At 45.4% G+C, this 14,365-nt stretch overlaps 3 protein-coding genes across 5 annotated transcripts in view; all 3 read left to right on the plus strand.

The window, feature by feature from the left end:
- Positions 1-789, plus strand: part of HOXB9 (homeobox B9) — a 29,613-nt gene extending 28,824 nt beyond the window's left edge. For both annotated transcript variants that reach the window (XM_027906214.1, XM_027906213.1), the window contains exon 2: positions 103-789. In XM_027906214.1, the coding sequence (XP_027762015.1) occupies positions 103-338 (236 nt within the window). In that variant the 3' untranslated portion in view covers positions 339-789. The remainder of the gene's footprint in view (positions 1-102) is intronic.
- An 8,665-nt stretch (positions 790-9,454) lies between these two features.
- Positions 9,455-11,923, plus strand: HOXB8 (homeobox B8). Of its 2 annotated transcripts, none has more exons than XM_027906215.1 (2): positions 9,455-9,915; positions 10,703-11,923. In XM_027906215.1, the coding sequence occupies exons 1-2, from the start codon at positions 9,495-9,497 to the stop codon at positions 11,008-11,010; spliced, it is 729 nt and encodes a 242-aa protein (XP_027762016.1). In that variant the 5' UTR covers positions 9,455-9,494; the 3' UTR covers positions 11,011-11,923. The 2 variants fall into 2 exon arrangements, with proteins under 2 accessions (XP_027762016.1, XP_027762017.1); XM_027906216.1 differs by having other exon boundaries at positions 10,706-11,923.
- A 1,038-nt stretch (positions 11,924-12,961) lies between these two features.
- Positions 12,962-13,884, plus strand: LOC114069433 (homeobox protein Hox-B7-A-like). Its single transcript, XM_027906212.1, has one exon. The coding sequence runs from the start codon at positions 13,463-13,465 to the stop codon at positions 13,880-13,882; it is 420 nt and encodes a 139-aa protein (XP_027762013.1). The 5' UTR covers positions 12,962-13,462; the 3' UTR covers positions 13,883-13,884.
- Positions 13,885-14,365: the final 481 nt, after the last annotated feature.

Here is a 14,365-nt window from a genome sequence, read left to right on the forward strand (position 1 = left end):
GCATATGCGCGTGGATAATCTTAATATCTGATGGCGTGATGAAACCCTCGTGAGGGAACACTCGGGGGCTGCACCGTATTGATCTTGCTGCTTCTCTTTCAGCCAACCCAGCCGCCAGCTGGCTGCACGCCCGCTCCTCCCGGAAAAAACGCTGCCCCTACACCAAATACCAGACCCTGGAACTAGAGAAGGAGTTTTTGTTCAATATGTACCTGACGAGGGACCGTAGACACGAAGTGGCCAGACTCCTCAACCTGAGTGAGAGACAAGTCAAAATCTGGTTTCAGAACCGAAGGATGAAAATGAAGAAAATGAACAAGGAGCAGGGCAAGGAATGAAAAAGCAGCAAAGCAGCACCCCTCCAACCCCTGTGCCCCTCTCTCGGGTTCTGCAGCAGTGCAACCCCCCTGTAGTGCTGCCAAATCCCCCCGAAACGAGGGAGAACACCCCCCCTCTCCCATTTCCCATCTCCACCTTTGCATGCGAGATGTTGCTTATTATTCTTTTTTCTTTTTTTTTTTTTTTTTTTTTGAATCTTCTTAACGTTACCACTTAGGAGGCAACTCAGCCAAAACTGCAGCTCCTTTTTGGGGACACACGCTGGGTTTTGTTTCTCTTTCCTTGTTTTCTTTTTCTCTTTCCTCCCCCCCCGCCCCATTTCTCTCTTTTCTTCTCCCTGCGGTGTTGAACACAGCACAGGCTCCTGTTGGAGCTGCAGCTTTCCCTGCTCACTTTTTCTCCGTGGAAAGCAAGACAACAAACACGACTGGCCACAATAAAACCAAACCCCAAACCCACCCCGGCCCGAGCCCCCAGCAAAGCAGGACAATGATTCCCTACAGACCACACGCTCACCCGCACTCACAGGCGCTCACACTCACTCACACTCACGCCTTGAGGTGGCCAAGCAACCAGACGATTTAATTAAACTACTGCAAGGCAGACACATTCGTAAGACTCGCCTTTAATTGCACCCAACAAATCATTTTCAATTCGCCAACTTTATTCCGGGGTAGTCGGTTAATGACAGCCCAGCTCCCAACTGGGGTTTCCCCCCTTCCTAAGCCCTCCCCCCCCCCCCTTTCCCCGTTATTTTACTTTTGTAGCTTGTTTTATTCTGCGGAATTTTGATTTGAATCGTGCTGTGGCAGAAATGTGACTTTGACCTGACAGTTTAGTAGGATCTTTCCAGGCAAACCTCCTCATCTGGTAGTTTTATACTGGGTCACTTGGAAGAAGAGAAAAGACGGGGAGGGAGGCGAGAGAGAGTGTGTGGGGGGCACTCTCAGAGCCGCATTGTAAATTATTTAGGAGAAAAAGGGGCGGAAGAACCCCTGCCAACTTATTCCTAACTTTTAGAGAAGAGGAAGAATGGGATTTTCTAGTTAAAAAAAACTACCTTAGTGGAGCTATCAGGGAGGGGAAGGTTGTGTTCTTAGCGCTAGATATTTATAATTTATTGTGAATTGACTTTTCCTAAAGCAGTAGGCTGTTGCAGAGATAAAGTGCCAACCCCAGCCTGTGTGTATTCCTTCCCCCCTCCCGTTTGCTGAGTCGCTTTTAATACTTGAATGTCGGTGGGGTTTTGGTGGGGTGGGGTTGGGGTGGGTTTTTCTGAAGCCCTGAGAGCTCCCGGAGCGTTTTCCCTCTGCCACCCGCTCGTCTCCGGGCCCCGGTGCCACCTCCAGGGCCTCCCCGAGGAAGGGACCTCGTCCCACGGGTGGCACCGGGGGCTCCTCTGGCTTCCTAATCCCCATCCTCGCCCCGGAGAGTCCCAAATGTGGAGCTCAGCGGTCTCGTGTCCTGCCGGCCGGAGCTGCTCTCCCATCTGACAGATCCGCTGGAGGTTCCTCCATCCCGCGCGGGTGGGACTGGTTCCCCTTTATCTCTGTAAGACTTAACTTTGTTTTGGGAAGGGAGGAGGGTGGGAGGGAGGGCCGGGTTGGGGGGGTTAGTTCCAGTCGATTATATGGTGGGTATTGTAAACTGTGTTCGTGGCTGTGTTTCTGTGAACGTTGGAGTTTTCTGTTTCTGCTGTGGCTTTTGAAGTATGCGCAGAGTTCTGCCGTCGATAGTGGATGGAAAATATCGAAATAAACCTCGCTCGTTTTCTTCGTGTGCAAACTTTGTATATTTAGCTGCCAGGAGGCTTTCTAGGAACAAGGCGAGTGGAAGGTGGTTTGTTTTAAGAGGGAACGTGTGGGGGGGAAATAGAGAAAAGACATTTTTTCTGCCCTGTATCTGAAGGAACCAGCGCAAATCTGTGTACAGGAGTGACTCGTGTACCCTTAGAGTCAGGTTTGGTGAGACCACTTTTATCTGCTCGGCAGAGGTTGCTCTGGAAGAAGCGATAGGCAGATTGGAGTTTTTGGGAAGTGTTCCTGCTTTCCCCCCCCCTCCCGCCACGACTCAGAGATAAGAACCAAGTAGCTGCGCCTCTGAAATTTCCACCACTTCAAATCCTCTTCACGGGATAAAAAAAAAAATAAAAAACCCTTTCCCTCGACAAGAAACCAGAGTTGAGGCATTTGAGACCATTCCTCAGAAAATTGGTCGGGTTTTGGTGGTTTGTTGTTGGTTTTTTAATGCCTGGACTTTCTCGTGTAAAACTTTCCAGGGTGAAGTGGCTCCTTGGGGGCTCCCAAATTTAACTGTTCTCTCGCCGGAGGGAGTTCAGGGTAACCAAACTTCACTCTGCATCCCGAAAGTGAATTAAAGGAAAGCTGTTTGGGAGGCATTTTGAGCTGCGGAGTTGGTGGCAGCAGGATCCTTTCCCTGAAACGGGATTCACTAAAAGAAAGAAATAAAAGAGAAAGAGGCAGTGGGTCAAAAAAAAAAAAAAAACCCTTTCAACCGCGTTTATGCTGGGAAAAAAAAAAAATCTAGTTTTGTTTGGTTCTTCCCTAGGATGGATGAATTCCAAATCTGCTCCGTGCTGAGCTGGTTTATTCCTCGTGTCTCGTGCTGAGTATGGACTTGCCTAAATCCTCATTGCTATATTTTCCAGAAGTGTTTCCGTGAGTTAATTGATGTTTGCAACCCATCGGCCACCAGGAGTTAGAAATGTTTTTGACTTTCCTTAGAATTGTGGTAAAGAGCGGATATTTTTAAGATGACAATATAAGGTTGTTTTTAAATAGAATTTAAAATGTTAGTTCATTTTATTAGGAAATATGCTCACTTAAAAAAAAAAAAAAAAAGTTGGAAAAAATGTTTTCTGTAGCATCAGCCCGGATGTATTTTCCAGAGATGTTTAATGCTCCAGAATAAAAATCGATTTTAGAACAACAACACCTATATGTCATTGTGTTATACTGCTTCATCCAAAAATCTCAGAAATGTTTTCATTGTCTTTTCCTGCTCGTTAAAGTGTATGCCAAGAATTCTTTTTTGCTTAGGTTTAAAAAAAAAAAAAAAAGCCCAGAGGAAATGGAAGTAATTCCACTCTGGAGTAGCAAGTGTTTCCCGGGTCCCACACAAACTTGCCGCTTTCCCAAGTCTTTTATTCTAATTATTTTTGCATTGTGAAATCGGAGATGGTGACTCTCCGATTACGTGGCTCGGCGGTCGATTGTTTGTTTGCTTGTTTATCTGTTTGGTTTTGAGGGTTTAATCCTCGCCTTCCCTCATCAGCCTTAGGGGACGGGGAGGGGTGAAAGGATTTGCTTCCTTTGCTTTATTTCCCCTTTCGCCCAAGGAAAAAAACTTCGCTCAAGGAAAATTAGAAACCCAAAACAAACAGTGGGAAACCCCACCCCGCTTTCCCTTCTTGGCTTCACCTCGGATTTGACACGCGGTTCCTTTTTCCAAGGGCTCAACCAGCAATTCTTATAATTCCGTCTCTAAATTCGTTTGACGTTTTATTGCTCATGAAGAAATACAAGTGCTTGGAAAGTGTTTCTATCTCTATATTAAGAAAAAAAAAAAAAAAAAAACAAACCAAAACCAAACAAATCCTAAGACCTGCTCAGCCCTGCAGGAAGCAGGTAGTGAGAAATATAACCAAGGATCTCTTTCCACTAATTTTTAACATAATGGGTGCTCTAAAGGGCAATATTTCACTTTTTTTTTTTAAAAAAAAACCCTTTCTTTGGGGCAGTTCTGAAAAGAAAACAAAAGAAGAAGAGAGATATTTGGAGCTTACAGAGGGAAGAGAGAGAAAGGGAAGTAACTTGTCATAAAAAAAGGAAAATTCAGTGCAGTGTGCTGCAATAAAAGAATATGACCGCTATAAAACTTTATAGGGTATAAATTTCTGAAGGTTAAGGAACTAAACGGCTGTAAAGGAAACAGTGCAAGAAAACTTTCAGGAACTCCTAAATTACTCCAACGACTTAGGAATGTGGGGAAACCCAACGTGTAAATGCTTTTGCTTCTGTTTCAGTCACAAAGTTCTCCTCTGTTTCTTTCTTTACTTTTTCTTTTTTTTATTTTTTCTTTATTTTCCCTAAGGGAAGCGGTAGTTAAAAAATAAGGTGCGGGGGGGAAGAGAAAAGGTGGGGAGGGACTTTTGTTAATTTATTCTTCTCCTGCAGATGCCGTGAAAATCCAGCGCTCTGGATGATTCCCTTTGTTCTTTTTATTTTCTTCTTCTTCTTTTTTTTTTCTTTTTTTTTTTTTTTTTTTTTTTTTTTTTTTTTTTTTTTTTTTTTTTTTTTTTTTTTTTTTTTTTTTTTTCTTCTTCTTTTTACCCCCCCCTCCTTTTTTTTTTTTTCTTTTTTCTCCCTTTAAAGCAATTCCAGGCCGCCAGAATTCCAAGGCACGCACACACCACCAGCAGCACAGGCAGCCCCCACACTCACACACTCGAAGTTCTGGCGAGACGTCTGGGCTGGGGAAGCTCTTTATGAGTTTACAGCCCTGGCCTTCCCCCCCCTCCCTCCCCGACCCCCTCGGCAGCAGAATGACCAATTGTTTAGTCTCGGAATTTGAAACAATAGCGGTTTTCAAAAGCAAACCCACTTTGCCTCTTTTATTGCCGCGATGGTGAAGCTTTAAAAAAAAAAAAAACAAAAAACAAAAAAACACCAAACAAAAACCAGCACTGCGAGGAGGACAAAAAAAAAAAACTCATTGGGGTTTTTTTTCCCCTCTTTTTTTTTTTTTCCTCTCTTTTTTATCTCCCCAGGTCCGAGCGGGTTTTTTCCCCCCCGGGTTTTTCTCCCCCTTCCCTCGGTTTTCCCAGGGCTCTCCTGCAGTTCCGCGCGTGGCCGCGAGGTGGCGGCGTTGCTCCACGCTAGACACGCGCGCCCCCCCTGAGCGGAAACTCCGCGAGTTCATTATCCGGGCCCTGGATGAACCCACAACCCCCCCCGGCATCAAATAGAGGGTTCAGCACGGCCCTTTCCCCCCGGGTTATACCTGACATCTCTTTTCCTCCGCCTGGGTAAATTATCCTGGCTTTAAAAAAAAAAAATAACATAAAAAATGAAAATTAAAAGTACTGGCAGCAGCGGAGAGGGGAGGAGGAGAGAGATGGGACGAGCATCTATTTGGAATGTTCATTTAGAGGGGGAATAAAAAAAAAAAATTTAAGAAAGAAGGCAGGTAGGGTTTTGTCTTCTGCTGGTGCTAGTGGAGGTGAGAGGGTGGCTTAATTAGCCCAAACCTGAATATTCGCGTTTGAGGGACTCAAAAAGAGAGCTCCAAGGTTTTGGGGAGGAAGGGACGCACAGAATCAGGATTATTTTTCCCCCACTGACTCTTTATCTTTGCTGTTAGGGTGACCTGTGCTTTCTCGGTCCAATGTTTTATATGTTTTATAATTCCCAGCCATGGCCGAAAAAGAATAACCCCCACCCAACATCTGCTTTTTGGAAGTGAAAAGGGTCGGTTTTGGTATAGCTGCTCCTTCTTTTGGCCATGCTGCTGCTCTTTGCCCAAGATCTTCACTTAACAGGTTTAGGAATATTTTTAAACGCTACAAACCAATAAATGAATCCAAAAGGCTCTTAAACACCACGGTTTGGGATGCACATAAATACATCACTGATGCTGCAGCAGCAATGTCAACTTTTAACTCCACTTTTATTTTGGCCTTTGCTTCTTCGAAATTGCAGGAGGAAAAAAAAATAATTATTCAGGCGTTCTAATCCTTCCAATGAGGTCGGAAGGAATGGTGGCAATAATTTCAGCGCAGGTTTTCTCTCCAATTGTTGCGAACGGGCATTTTCTGACTAAATGTTTCTCCGAAGTTCCATCAGAAAACACTCCCGTTCCCCGATAAGCTGCGTTCTGGGGGAGAATGGAACAATTTAAAGCCATGCAAACAAACCAGATTGGGGCGAGAGGCGAACTTTCGGCATCTCCAGACTCTGTTTAAACCCATAAAATGAAATACGAAGGTAAACAGAAAGAGAGGGGGGAAACGAAGAAAAATCTCGCCCTTGTGCATCCAGTAAAAGGCAGAACAGTGAAAACTTCAGGTTTGCCCAGGAAAGGATTTGGGGTTCTTTTTTTTCTCTTTTTCCTTTTTTCCCTTTTTCCTTTCCTTTTTTTTTTTTTTTTTTTTTTTTTTTTTTAAATCCTCTGAATTCAAATAAATCTTTCCTCCGCTGGGTATTTATAAATTATCTCTCACAGACACTCACCCGGCTCACTCACACACATCCCCGCTTGCTTTTTTTCTTATAATAGAAACATTTTCCTTTCATCAGGAATCCGAGTACAGTAGAGGGATGATTTAAGATCAGCCATTGATTTCTGGGGCATTGGTGAGTTACCATCACATCATGACCATAAAATTCTACTGCACTTGATAAAAATGTTAACTTCCAAGAACAACTTCGCTCCCCGCCTTTCTGGGTCCGGGAGGAATGGGAATTCCTGCAATTTTTTGCTTTACAAACTTCAGGAGATGGGATTGCGGCTGTAAATACACATGGAAGAAGAAACTTCTTTTCTGAAATTACTTCAGTCGATTCAGTTGTTTGGTTTGGTTTTTTTTTTTTTTTTTCCCTTGAATATTCCAGCATCTCCACGCCAGGCTGCAAAGCTCTATTTACTTCTGTGCACCATTTCGGGGCTTTTATGTTCAAAGATGAAACCAAAATCTGCTCAATCGACAATAAAAGTGTTGGGAAAAATAAAATGTTAACTTGTCTTTTAGGGGGGAAAAAGCCTTAATTATTCCACTGCAAGTACTCCAACAACAATAATTACTTGAAAAGGCTCTTAGACTCGGCTGAAATTATCCCTACACAAAATAAAGGAAACGTATTTACTTAAATTATTTCTCTAAGGATGGTTTTAAAGTTTTATTCCGTTACTATCTTTGTTTTCTTTCTTTCTTTCTCTTTCTTTCTGCCTTTCTTCATTCCCTGCCTATTCCCACTCTTGATTTTAGTGGATTTTTTTTTTTTTTTTAATTCCCAAAGCCCTGGCAAGACAGGCTAACCGAGGCATCCCAACTTTTCCCTCTTTTCCATGCTGTGGAGGTCGAAAATTGTCCCTCAGCTGAAGGTGGGCAGGAGTGGAACCCTCTCTAATTCACCTTTCTCGTGGCAAAACCCGCGCAGAGGGATGCGATGGGAAGCAGCAGAAATCCACCCAGGGCAAAAGGAAAGGGGGGGAAAAAAATTTAAAATAGAGGTTTAAAAGAGTGTCTTTAACTCCTCTTGAAGGTGGAAGGGTTGGAGAATAAAGCTGGCATTGCGAGGGGCTTGCAGGGGCGTCCTGGGGGTTGGAGAGGCTGGGGCAGCGCTGGGGTTGGGAGGGTTTGGAGTCGTTATTAGCTGAAATACGCCTCGGTAATATTTGCTGACTGCGATAAATGAATTTGAAAATCTACCCCCTGTGTGTTTAGACGGTGGAAAATTGCAGCGTTGGCATCTTCGGGGGAAGTTTGCACCGTTGTTACCAAATGCCAGTAAAACAAAAAGCCTCTCTCCCTCTCGCTCCCCCAGCCCCCGCTTCTCCCCGGTTTTCATCCCCAAGGATCGGGTGAAATAAAGAAATAAATGGTGGTTATTGAGGAGGGGTGAGGTGGGGAAGGGCCATCGGTTACTGACCAGAAAGGTTCTGTTCGGGAGGTGATAAAGCCACACAATACTTTTAGTTCCCAATCATCCCCAACCACATCTTGAGCAAGTCCTCGGCGGGGGAGGAGGAGGAGGAGGAGGCAGGGAAGGGGCTGCGGGAAGAGACACAAAAAGTCAATGTTATATATGAAAAACTATAATCATTTAAATTCAATATTGACACCTCGACATCTCGCTGTAATGCGGACGGGTCCAATCGAAACCTCTGGTTTATAGCAGTGGAGGAACGAACTCGTAAAATCCTAACGGCTTTTATGTAGTGCGGTATAAACAACAACAACATCCCCGGCTTTATGGCGTTTTATAGTTTGTTAAACAGTTTACAGCCTTTTTTGGGGCTATTACAAATGCAATTCCCTTCATGTGATAGTTAAACCTTTATCAATAATAAGGAAATTGATCATTAAAATGTTAAATATGACTACCTCGTTTGTTTTAAAATATGTTTAGGGTAAGAAGCTGTATGATTTGATAACTTGTATTAAAATACCAATTACATTTATAGGACCTTTTAAAACTGGTAGCAATTAAATCGTGTTCTTTTACAGTTTTCCAAAGCGACCCTGACATTTAAAAAGGCTAAAACTGCCTCGTTAAAATTTTGAAATTAACGACTGCGAGCGCTTCTCTTTAATTTTCCAACACTCCCCAAAAATCAATCTTTTGGGTGGTCTAGGTACGTGATTTGTTGTGAGGCGAGCGATATCTCATTAATGTAGGTAGTTAAACATATTTAATCCGTATATTCACCCCACCTCCTTCTTCCTTCCCCTCTCGCTCCCTCTCTCTCTCTCTCTCTCTCTCTCTCTCTCTCTCTCTCGCTCCCTCTCCCTCTCTCGCTCCCCCTCGCTTGCTTTTCCTTCTTTATTCTCTCACACTCTTCCTTTCACAATCATGCGGTGCAGAGTCCGTGTGGAGTAAGGAGAAGCCAATAGGATGAGGTTTTGGTAATAGATGCAAATGATCATGAAAAGACACTGCAAAATATGAAACAACTCATTTGCGCTGAAGTAAATCACTGAAAACTGTTTATGAACTGGCATCTCTTCTTGGAAATGTAAAGCGAGAACTCTTTAAGTGGCGATTTTTTTTTTTTTTTTTTTTTTTTTTAGGGGTGGGGGGGAGGAAAGAATTCAATATCATGCAGGCTTAGAGTTTTGATTATATCCTCCTTTTATATTCCTGGAAATCACAAACTGTCGTTGCTTAGCATCTTAGCGCTTTCTTTTTTTGCTAATAGATTCCCGTGGTCTGCTTTGGGTGGCTTCTCTTTTTTTTTTTTTTTTTTTTTTTTTTTTTTTTTTTTTTTTTTTTTTTTTTTTTTTTTTTTTTTTTTTTTTTTTTTTTTTTTTTTTTTTTTTTTTTTTTTTCCCCTTTTTTTTCCCCCCTTTTTTTTTTTTTTTTATAAATTTTTTTTCTTCCTCCTCCAAACCGAACGTTCTTATTTAAATTAAAATGAGCTCTTATTTTGTCAACTCACTCTTCTCCAAGTACAAAACCGGGGACTCCTTGCGCCCCAATTACTATGACTGCGGGTTCGCTCAGGACCTGGGGGGCAGACCCACGGTGGTGTACGGCCCCAGCACGGGGGGCACCTTCCAGCACCCGAGCCAGATCCAGGAGTTTTACCACGGAGCATCCTCGCTCTCCAGCTCCCCTTACCAACAGAATCCCTGCGCCGTGGCGTGCCATGGGGACCCCGGCAACTTCTATGGCTACGACCCCTTGCAAAGGCAGAGCCTCTTCAGCGCGCAGGAGTCGGACTTGGTGCAGTACACGGACTGCAAGCTCGCTGCCAGCGGCCTCGGAGAGGAGGCGGAGAGCTCCGAGCAGAGCCCTTCTCCGACCCAGCTCTTCCCTTGGATGCGACCGCAAGGTGAGGCGAGATGGAAAGGACGGCGAGGAGGCATTTCCTGAGCCCATAAAGTACCCCCCTCGCTTTCTTTCTGCCCCTCTCGGCCGCTCGCTTTCTTTCGCTGCCTTTTTCTTCCCCGGTGACTGTATTTTACTGCTTTATGGGGGTAAACTTTTGCACTTGTAAATTGCTTTATAGTTTAATTACCCTGAAGGAGACCTTTTCTTCTGGAGGCTGAGCGAGCCGGGCTTTCTGTGGAAGGAAGCGTCCTTAAAGTTTATGGCACTTTTATAGCCTTAAAAAACCCCTTCATTTTTGGTTGGCGTTTGATTTGGGATTTCGGTGGTGCTGCCTGTTCTCCCGGGGCTGCAGCTATTTATTTATTTTAATAATATTTTTAGGAGTTGGGTTTTTTTTTCTTTTGCGGGGGTCCCAAAGTGCCGGAATCTGTTGTTGTTGTTGTTGTTGTTGTTGTTGTTGTTGTCGTGGCGGTGCTTCAGGTAATAATAAGTGTGCAAAGTGCAGGCTGCTCTGGGTGGGCTGGTGGGTGACCCCCCCCCCCTCCTTCTCCGCCACCATCACCCCTTTCCTTTATAACCATCTTCCCTTTTAAAATATTCTCCAGGAGCCTTTCCCTCGCCCTCTTCGCTTCCTGCCTTTACTCCTGCGAGTCCTTTCTTCCTCCCCCTCCCCTCCTGCGTGTTGGGAGTGTGTGCGAGCTGTGTGTGCTATTCCCGAGCCTGGTTTATGTATCTCTCAACCTCCTTCTCCTCTTCCCCTCTCCCACCCAACCTTTGCAATTCCCCAGCAGCCGCTGGACGGAGGAGGGGGAGGCAAACCTACAGCCGCTACCAGACCCTGGAACTGGAGAAGGAATTTCTATTTAATCCCTACCTGACCCGCAAACGGAGGATCGAGGTCTCGCATGCCCTGGGATTGACAGAAAGGCAGGTCAAAATCTGGTTCCAGAACAGGAGGATGAAATGGAAAAAGGAAAACAACAAAGACAAGTTTCCCAGCAGCAAATGCGAGCAGGAAGAACTGGAAAAACAGAAAATGGAAAGAGCCCAGGAGGTGGACGAGGAAGGGGAAGCACAGAAGGCAGACAAGAAATAAAAGGATTTTTAAGGACTGAAAGGCAAGCGCTGCTGGGGTGGAAGAGCCCCCGAGCCCCACGTTAATGGCAGTTAATGTAAGGGAGGGGTGGGGAAAAAAACAACAATGCATAGAAAAGAGAAAGGAAAAACCCCCTTTTATTGCTGTAAAACAATATAGCTGTAAGCACCACTTTCCTGATTATCCTTTGATACAATGAACAGTATGCAAAAGTGATCGGGAGGTCTCTCCTGCCTTTTGCCAGTTATTAACTAGTGGTAGTGTAACGCAATAGCTTATGTAAAACATGACTGTGAAATTTTCTCTCTCTCTCTCTCTGTCTTTCTCTCTGTCTCTCTCTTCTTTCCTGGGGGGTGGGGTGGGGGGGTTGGTTAACGTAGCTTTCAATGCTATAGGAGTTACGTGAAATTACGTTTGTGCACTTTTTATTTTTTTTTTTTTTTAATTTTTATTTTCCACCTTTTTTTGTTGTGGTTTATCTGTATGTACTGGAGGTAGCTATTGAAACAAACATCCCAACAACATGAAACTGCCTATTTATGCTCTAGTTATCTCTCTCTTTCTCTCTCTTCCTCTCTTTACTTTCCCTGCTGTTCTTTTCCTTGGTTGAGTATTTTTTTTCTTTTCTTTCTTTTTTTTTCCCCAATTTTTAAGTGTATCTTCCAAAAAAGGGAAAAAAAGAAAAAAATACCAGAAAAAAAAAGCATTTTTCTCTCCTTTAGTTAGCATGCGCACAGTGAAGCAAGTTGTAAAGTGATCTTTAGGTTAACTGTGAAAAAGAATGTATACTGTATACGTGAATTACTTTATTGGGGGAACTAATGATATATTTTGTTGTTCTTTCATCACTTTGTTCTATTGTCTAAACCTGGAAGCGGCGGAAGAAAGTTACAATAAAGTTTACAAGCGAGAATTCCGTGACATCATTCTTTTACCCTGCTCCATTTCCTCCAGGACCACTTTGATAGAAAGGAAATAAAAGTCAATTGTGTGGGAGCTGCAGCCCTGGCCATCAAAGACTTCAGTGCCCGGAGATGCTGGGGGGCTGCGGGCCCGGGCAGGGGCTGGGGCCGGGGAGCTGCTGCCTGCGAGCCGCGGGGAAGGGGAGGGGGCAACTGCCATGGCTTCTGCTCTTGTTGTTGTTCCCAAAAGTGCCCGGGTGGTGACAGGTTGGGAGGCTGTGTGGAAATCCTTCCTGAAGGTAACGTGCCTTGTTTTGTGCTTGGTTGTGTTTTTCCCCCTTCTTTCCCCCTTTCTCTTCCCTCCTCTCCCCATCTCTCCGTGCCCTCCCCGCTGCCCCCTCCAGACTCAGCCCAGCTCTGGGTCTCCCCTTCCTTTCCTCCCACTCATCCCGCGGTAAATCCCCCACATCGTCAGTCGCGCAGCTCAGCTGTTCTCTGCTCCTTCGCCTCTCGAGCCGCCCTGCCATGGCCAGAGAGGGGATAACCTTGGGGAAGGAGAAGCGGCACAAACCCAGGCGCACATCCACCATTGTCTGCTTTTCCTGCCTGTAAGACTTTCCTTCTTTCTGCACATCCTCCTCCCCTTATTAAAAAAAAACAAAACAAAAAAACAAAAAAAACCCCAAACCCGAAGCAGATCCCATTTTGGAAGGTCTCTCTGCTTCTCCAGCAGAAAGCAAATCAGCCAGCTGGTAAGGTTTTACTTCTGACTGTAATTGAGTCCTGCAGAAGCGCTGACACGCCAAACAAGGGATCTGTACACTCTTTATTTTTCGCAACAAGAAAAGCAAATGCCAGCTCAATACGGAGCTCAAAGCCTGTGGCACTGGAATAAATTAAATATAGAGCTGAATGGCATTGGAGGGTGGGGGGGAGAAGAAGCCTAAAACTATTAGGTATCAATGAGACATTTGTCTTTTTTTTTTTTGTTTTTTGGGGGGGTGAGGAGCGAGCGTCAAGGGGGGAGAGAAGGGAATTATGTACAGTCTTGAGAAAAAGTAGCTCAGAGCCGAGGAAATGGTGTGAAGGAGGGAATTTTAGACGGGATCAATAGAGGGATAAATAGAGCTCCCTTCCCTTTCCTCCAGCAGAGAGAGACCGAGAGGGAGTCGCTGTTTTATCAGCAACGTGCTTTTTACCCCCCTCCCCTCTTTTTTTTCTTCTTTCTCCCTCGGTCTAAGCTGAAAACTGATTACAGGTTGCTTATCGACTCCAGCACAATTTCACCCCTTCCAGCATAGATCTTGGAGGGTTTTATATCGCATCAATTATTTATCATATTTTATAAATCCAGCCGCACAGTCTCGTGCCCCCGAGGAGGGGGCGGGCGGCGATTGGCGCCGCAGCAGCCACGTGCCCGCGCGTCACAAGGGCCGGGAGGAAAAAGGCTCCTTTTTGGTGTAAATCTGGACTCTAATTCCGTAATATATCACGGTACCTCGTAAAACCGACACTAAAACGTCCCGACCTACAAATCACCCGGCCAAATTATGAGTTCATTGTATTATGCGAATGCTTTATTTTCTAAATATCAAGCCGCAAGTTCGGTTTTCCCATCCGGAGTCTTTCCCGAGCAAACTTCTTGCGCTTTCGCCTCCAACACCCAGCGAGCGGGGTATGGGGCCGGATCCACGCCTCCCTTCGCCGCCTCCATGCCCGGGCTCTACTCCAGTGGCAGCGCCGTGCACCCCCAGCCCCCCAGCATGTACTCCTCGGGCTACGGCCTGGAGCCCGGCTCCTTCAACATGCACTGTTCCCCTTTCGAGCAAAACCTCTCCATGATGTGCCCGGGAGATGCCTCCAAGCAGAACTGCAGCAAAACGGACCAGAGGGACTCAGATTTGCAGAGCGACAGTAACTTCCGCATCTACCCCTGGATGAGGAGCACAGGTAAGCCCCCGCCTCCCTAAAGAAAGGAGCGCGGGGTCGGGGAGGGGGGCGAGGGGGTGGGGGGAGTGTAAATTATTTGATGGCATGCACAGGGGGTGGCGGAGGGGGAGGGGGGAATTGTCCCCAACTCCTTTCATGACGTTTCACTGAAAACGCATCTTCAAAAGGCAGAGAGCAACACACCACCCCCCCTCCAACCACCCCCCCGCTCCATAAAGCCATCCTTTTAGCTTTAAATATTTATTAGTGTTGCCGGGGCTGTGTATGTGCCATGCACGAGGCAGTTTGTCTTGGAGGGGACAGGCAGAGCTGCAGAAATAATGGCCAGCCCCTTCTTCTCCTGTATTTACAGGATGGAGGTTGTGCCACCCCCGCGTAGATAGAGATATGGATCCTGAAGGAAACTGTTTATGGGAAACGCTTGCAAGCTCTGTTTGTTTTCTGTTAGATGGCAAAACGCTGCTTTGCCAGCCCCTCGCGGTGTCCCAAACACCGCAGCTGAG

The sequence above is a fragment of the Empidonax traillii genome, unplaced genomic scaffold, assembly GCF_003031625.1.
Source record: "Empidonax traillii isolate 1590-97213 ecotype Southwest subspecies unplaced genomic scaffold, ASM303162v1 scaffold1259:size168962, whole genome shotgun sequence".
In the NCBI taxonomy this organism is placed as follows: Eukaryota; Metazoa; Chordata; class Aves; order Passeriformes; family Tyrannidae; genus Empidonax; species Empidonax traillii.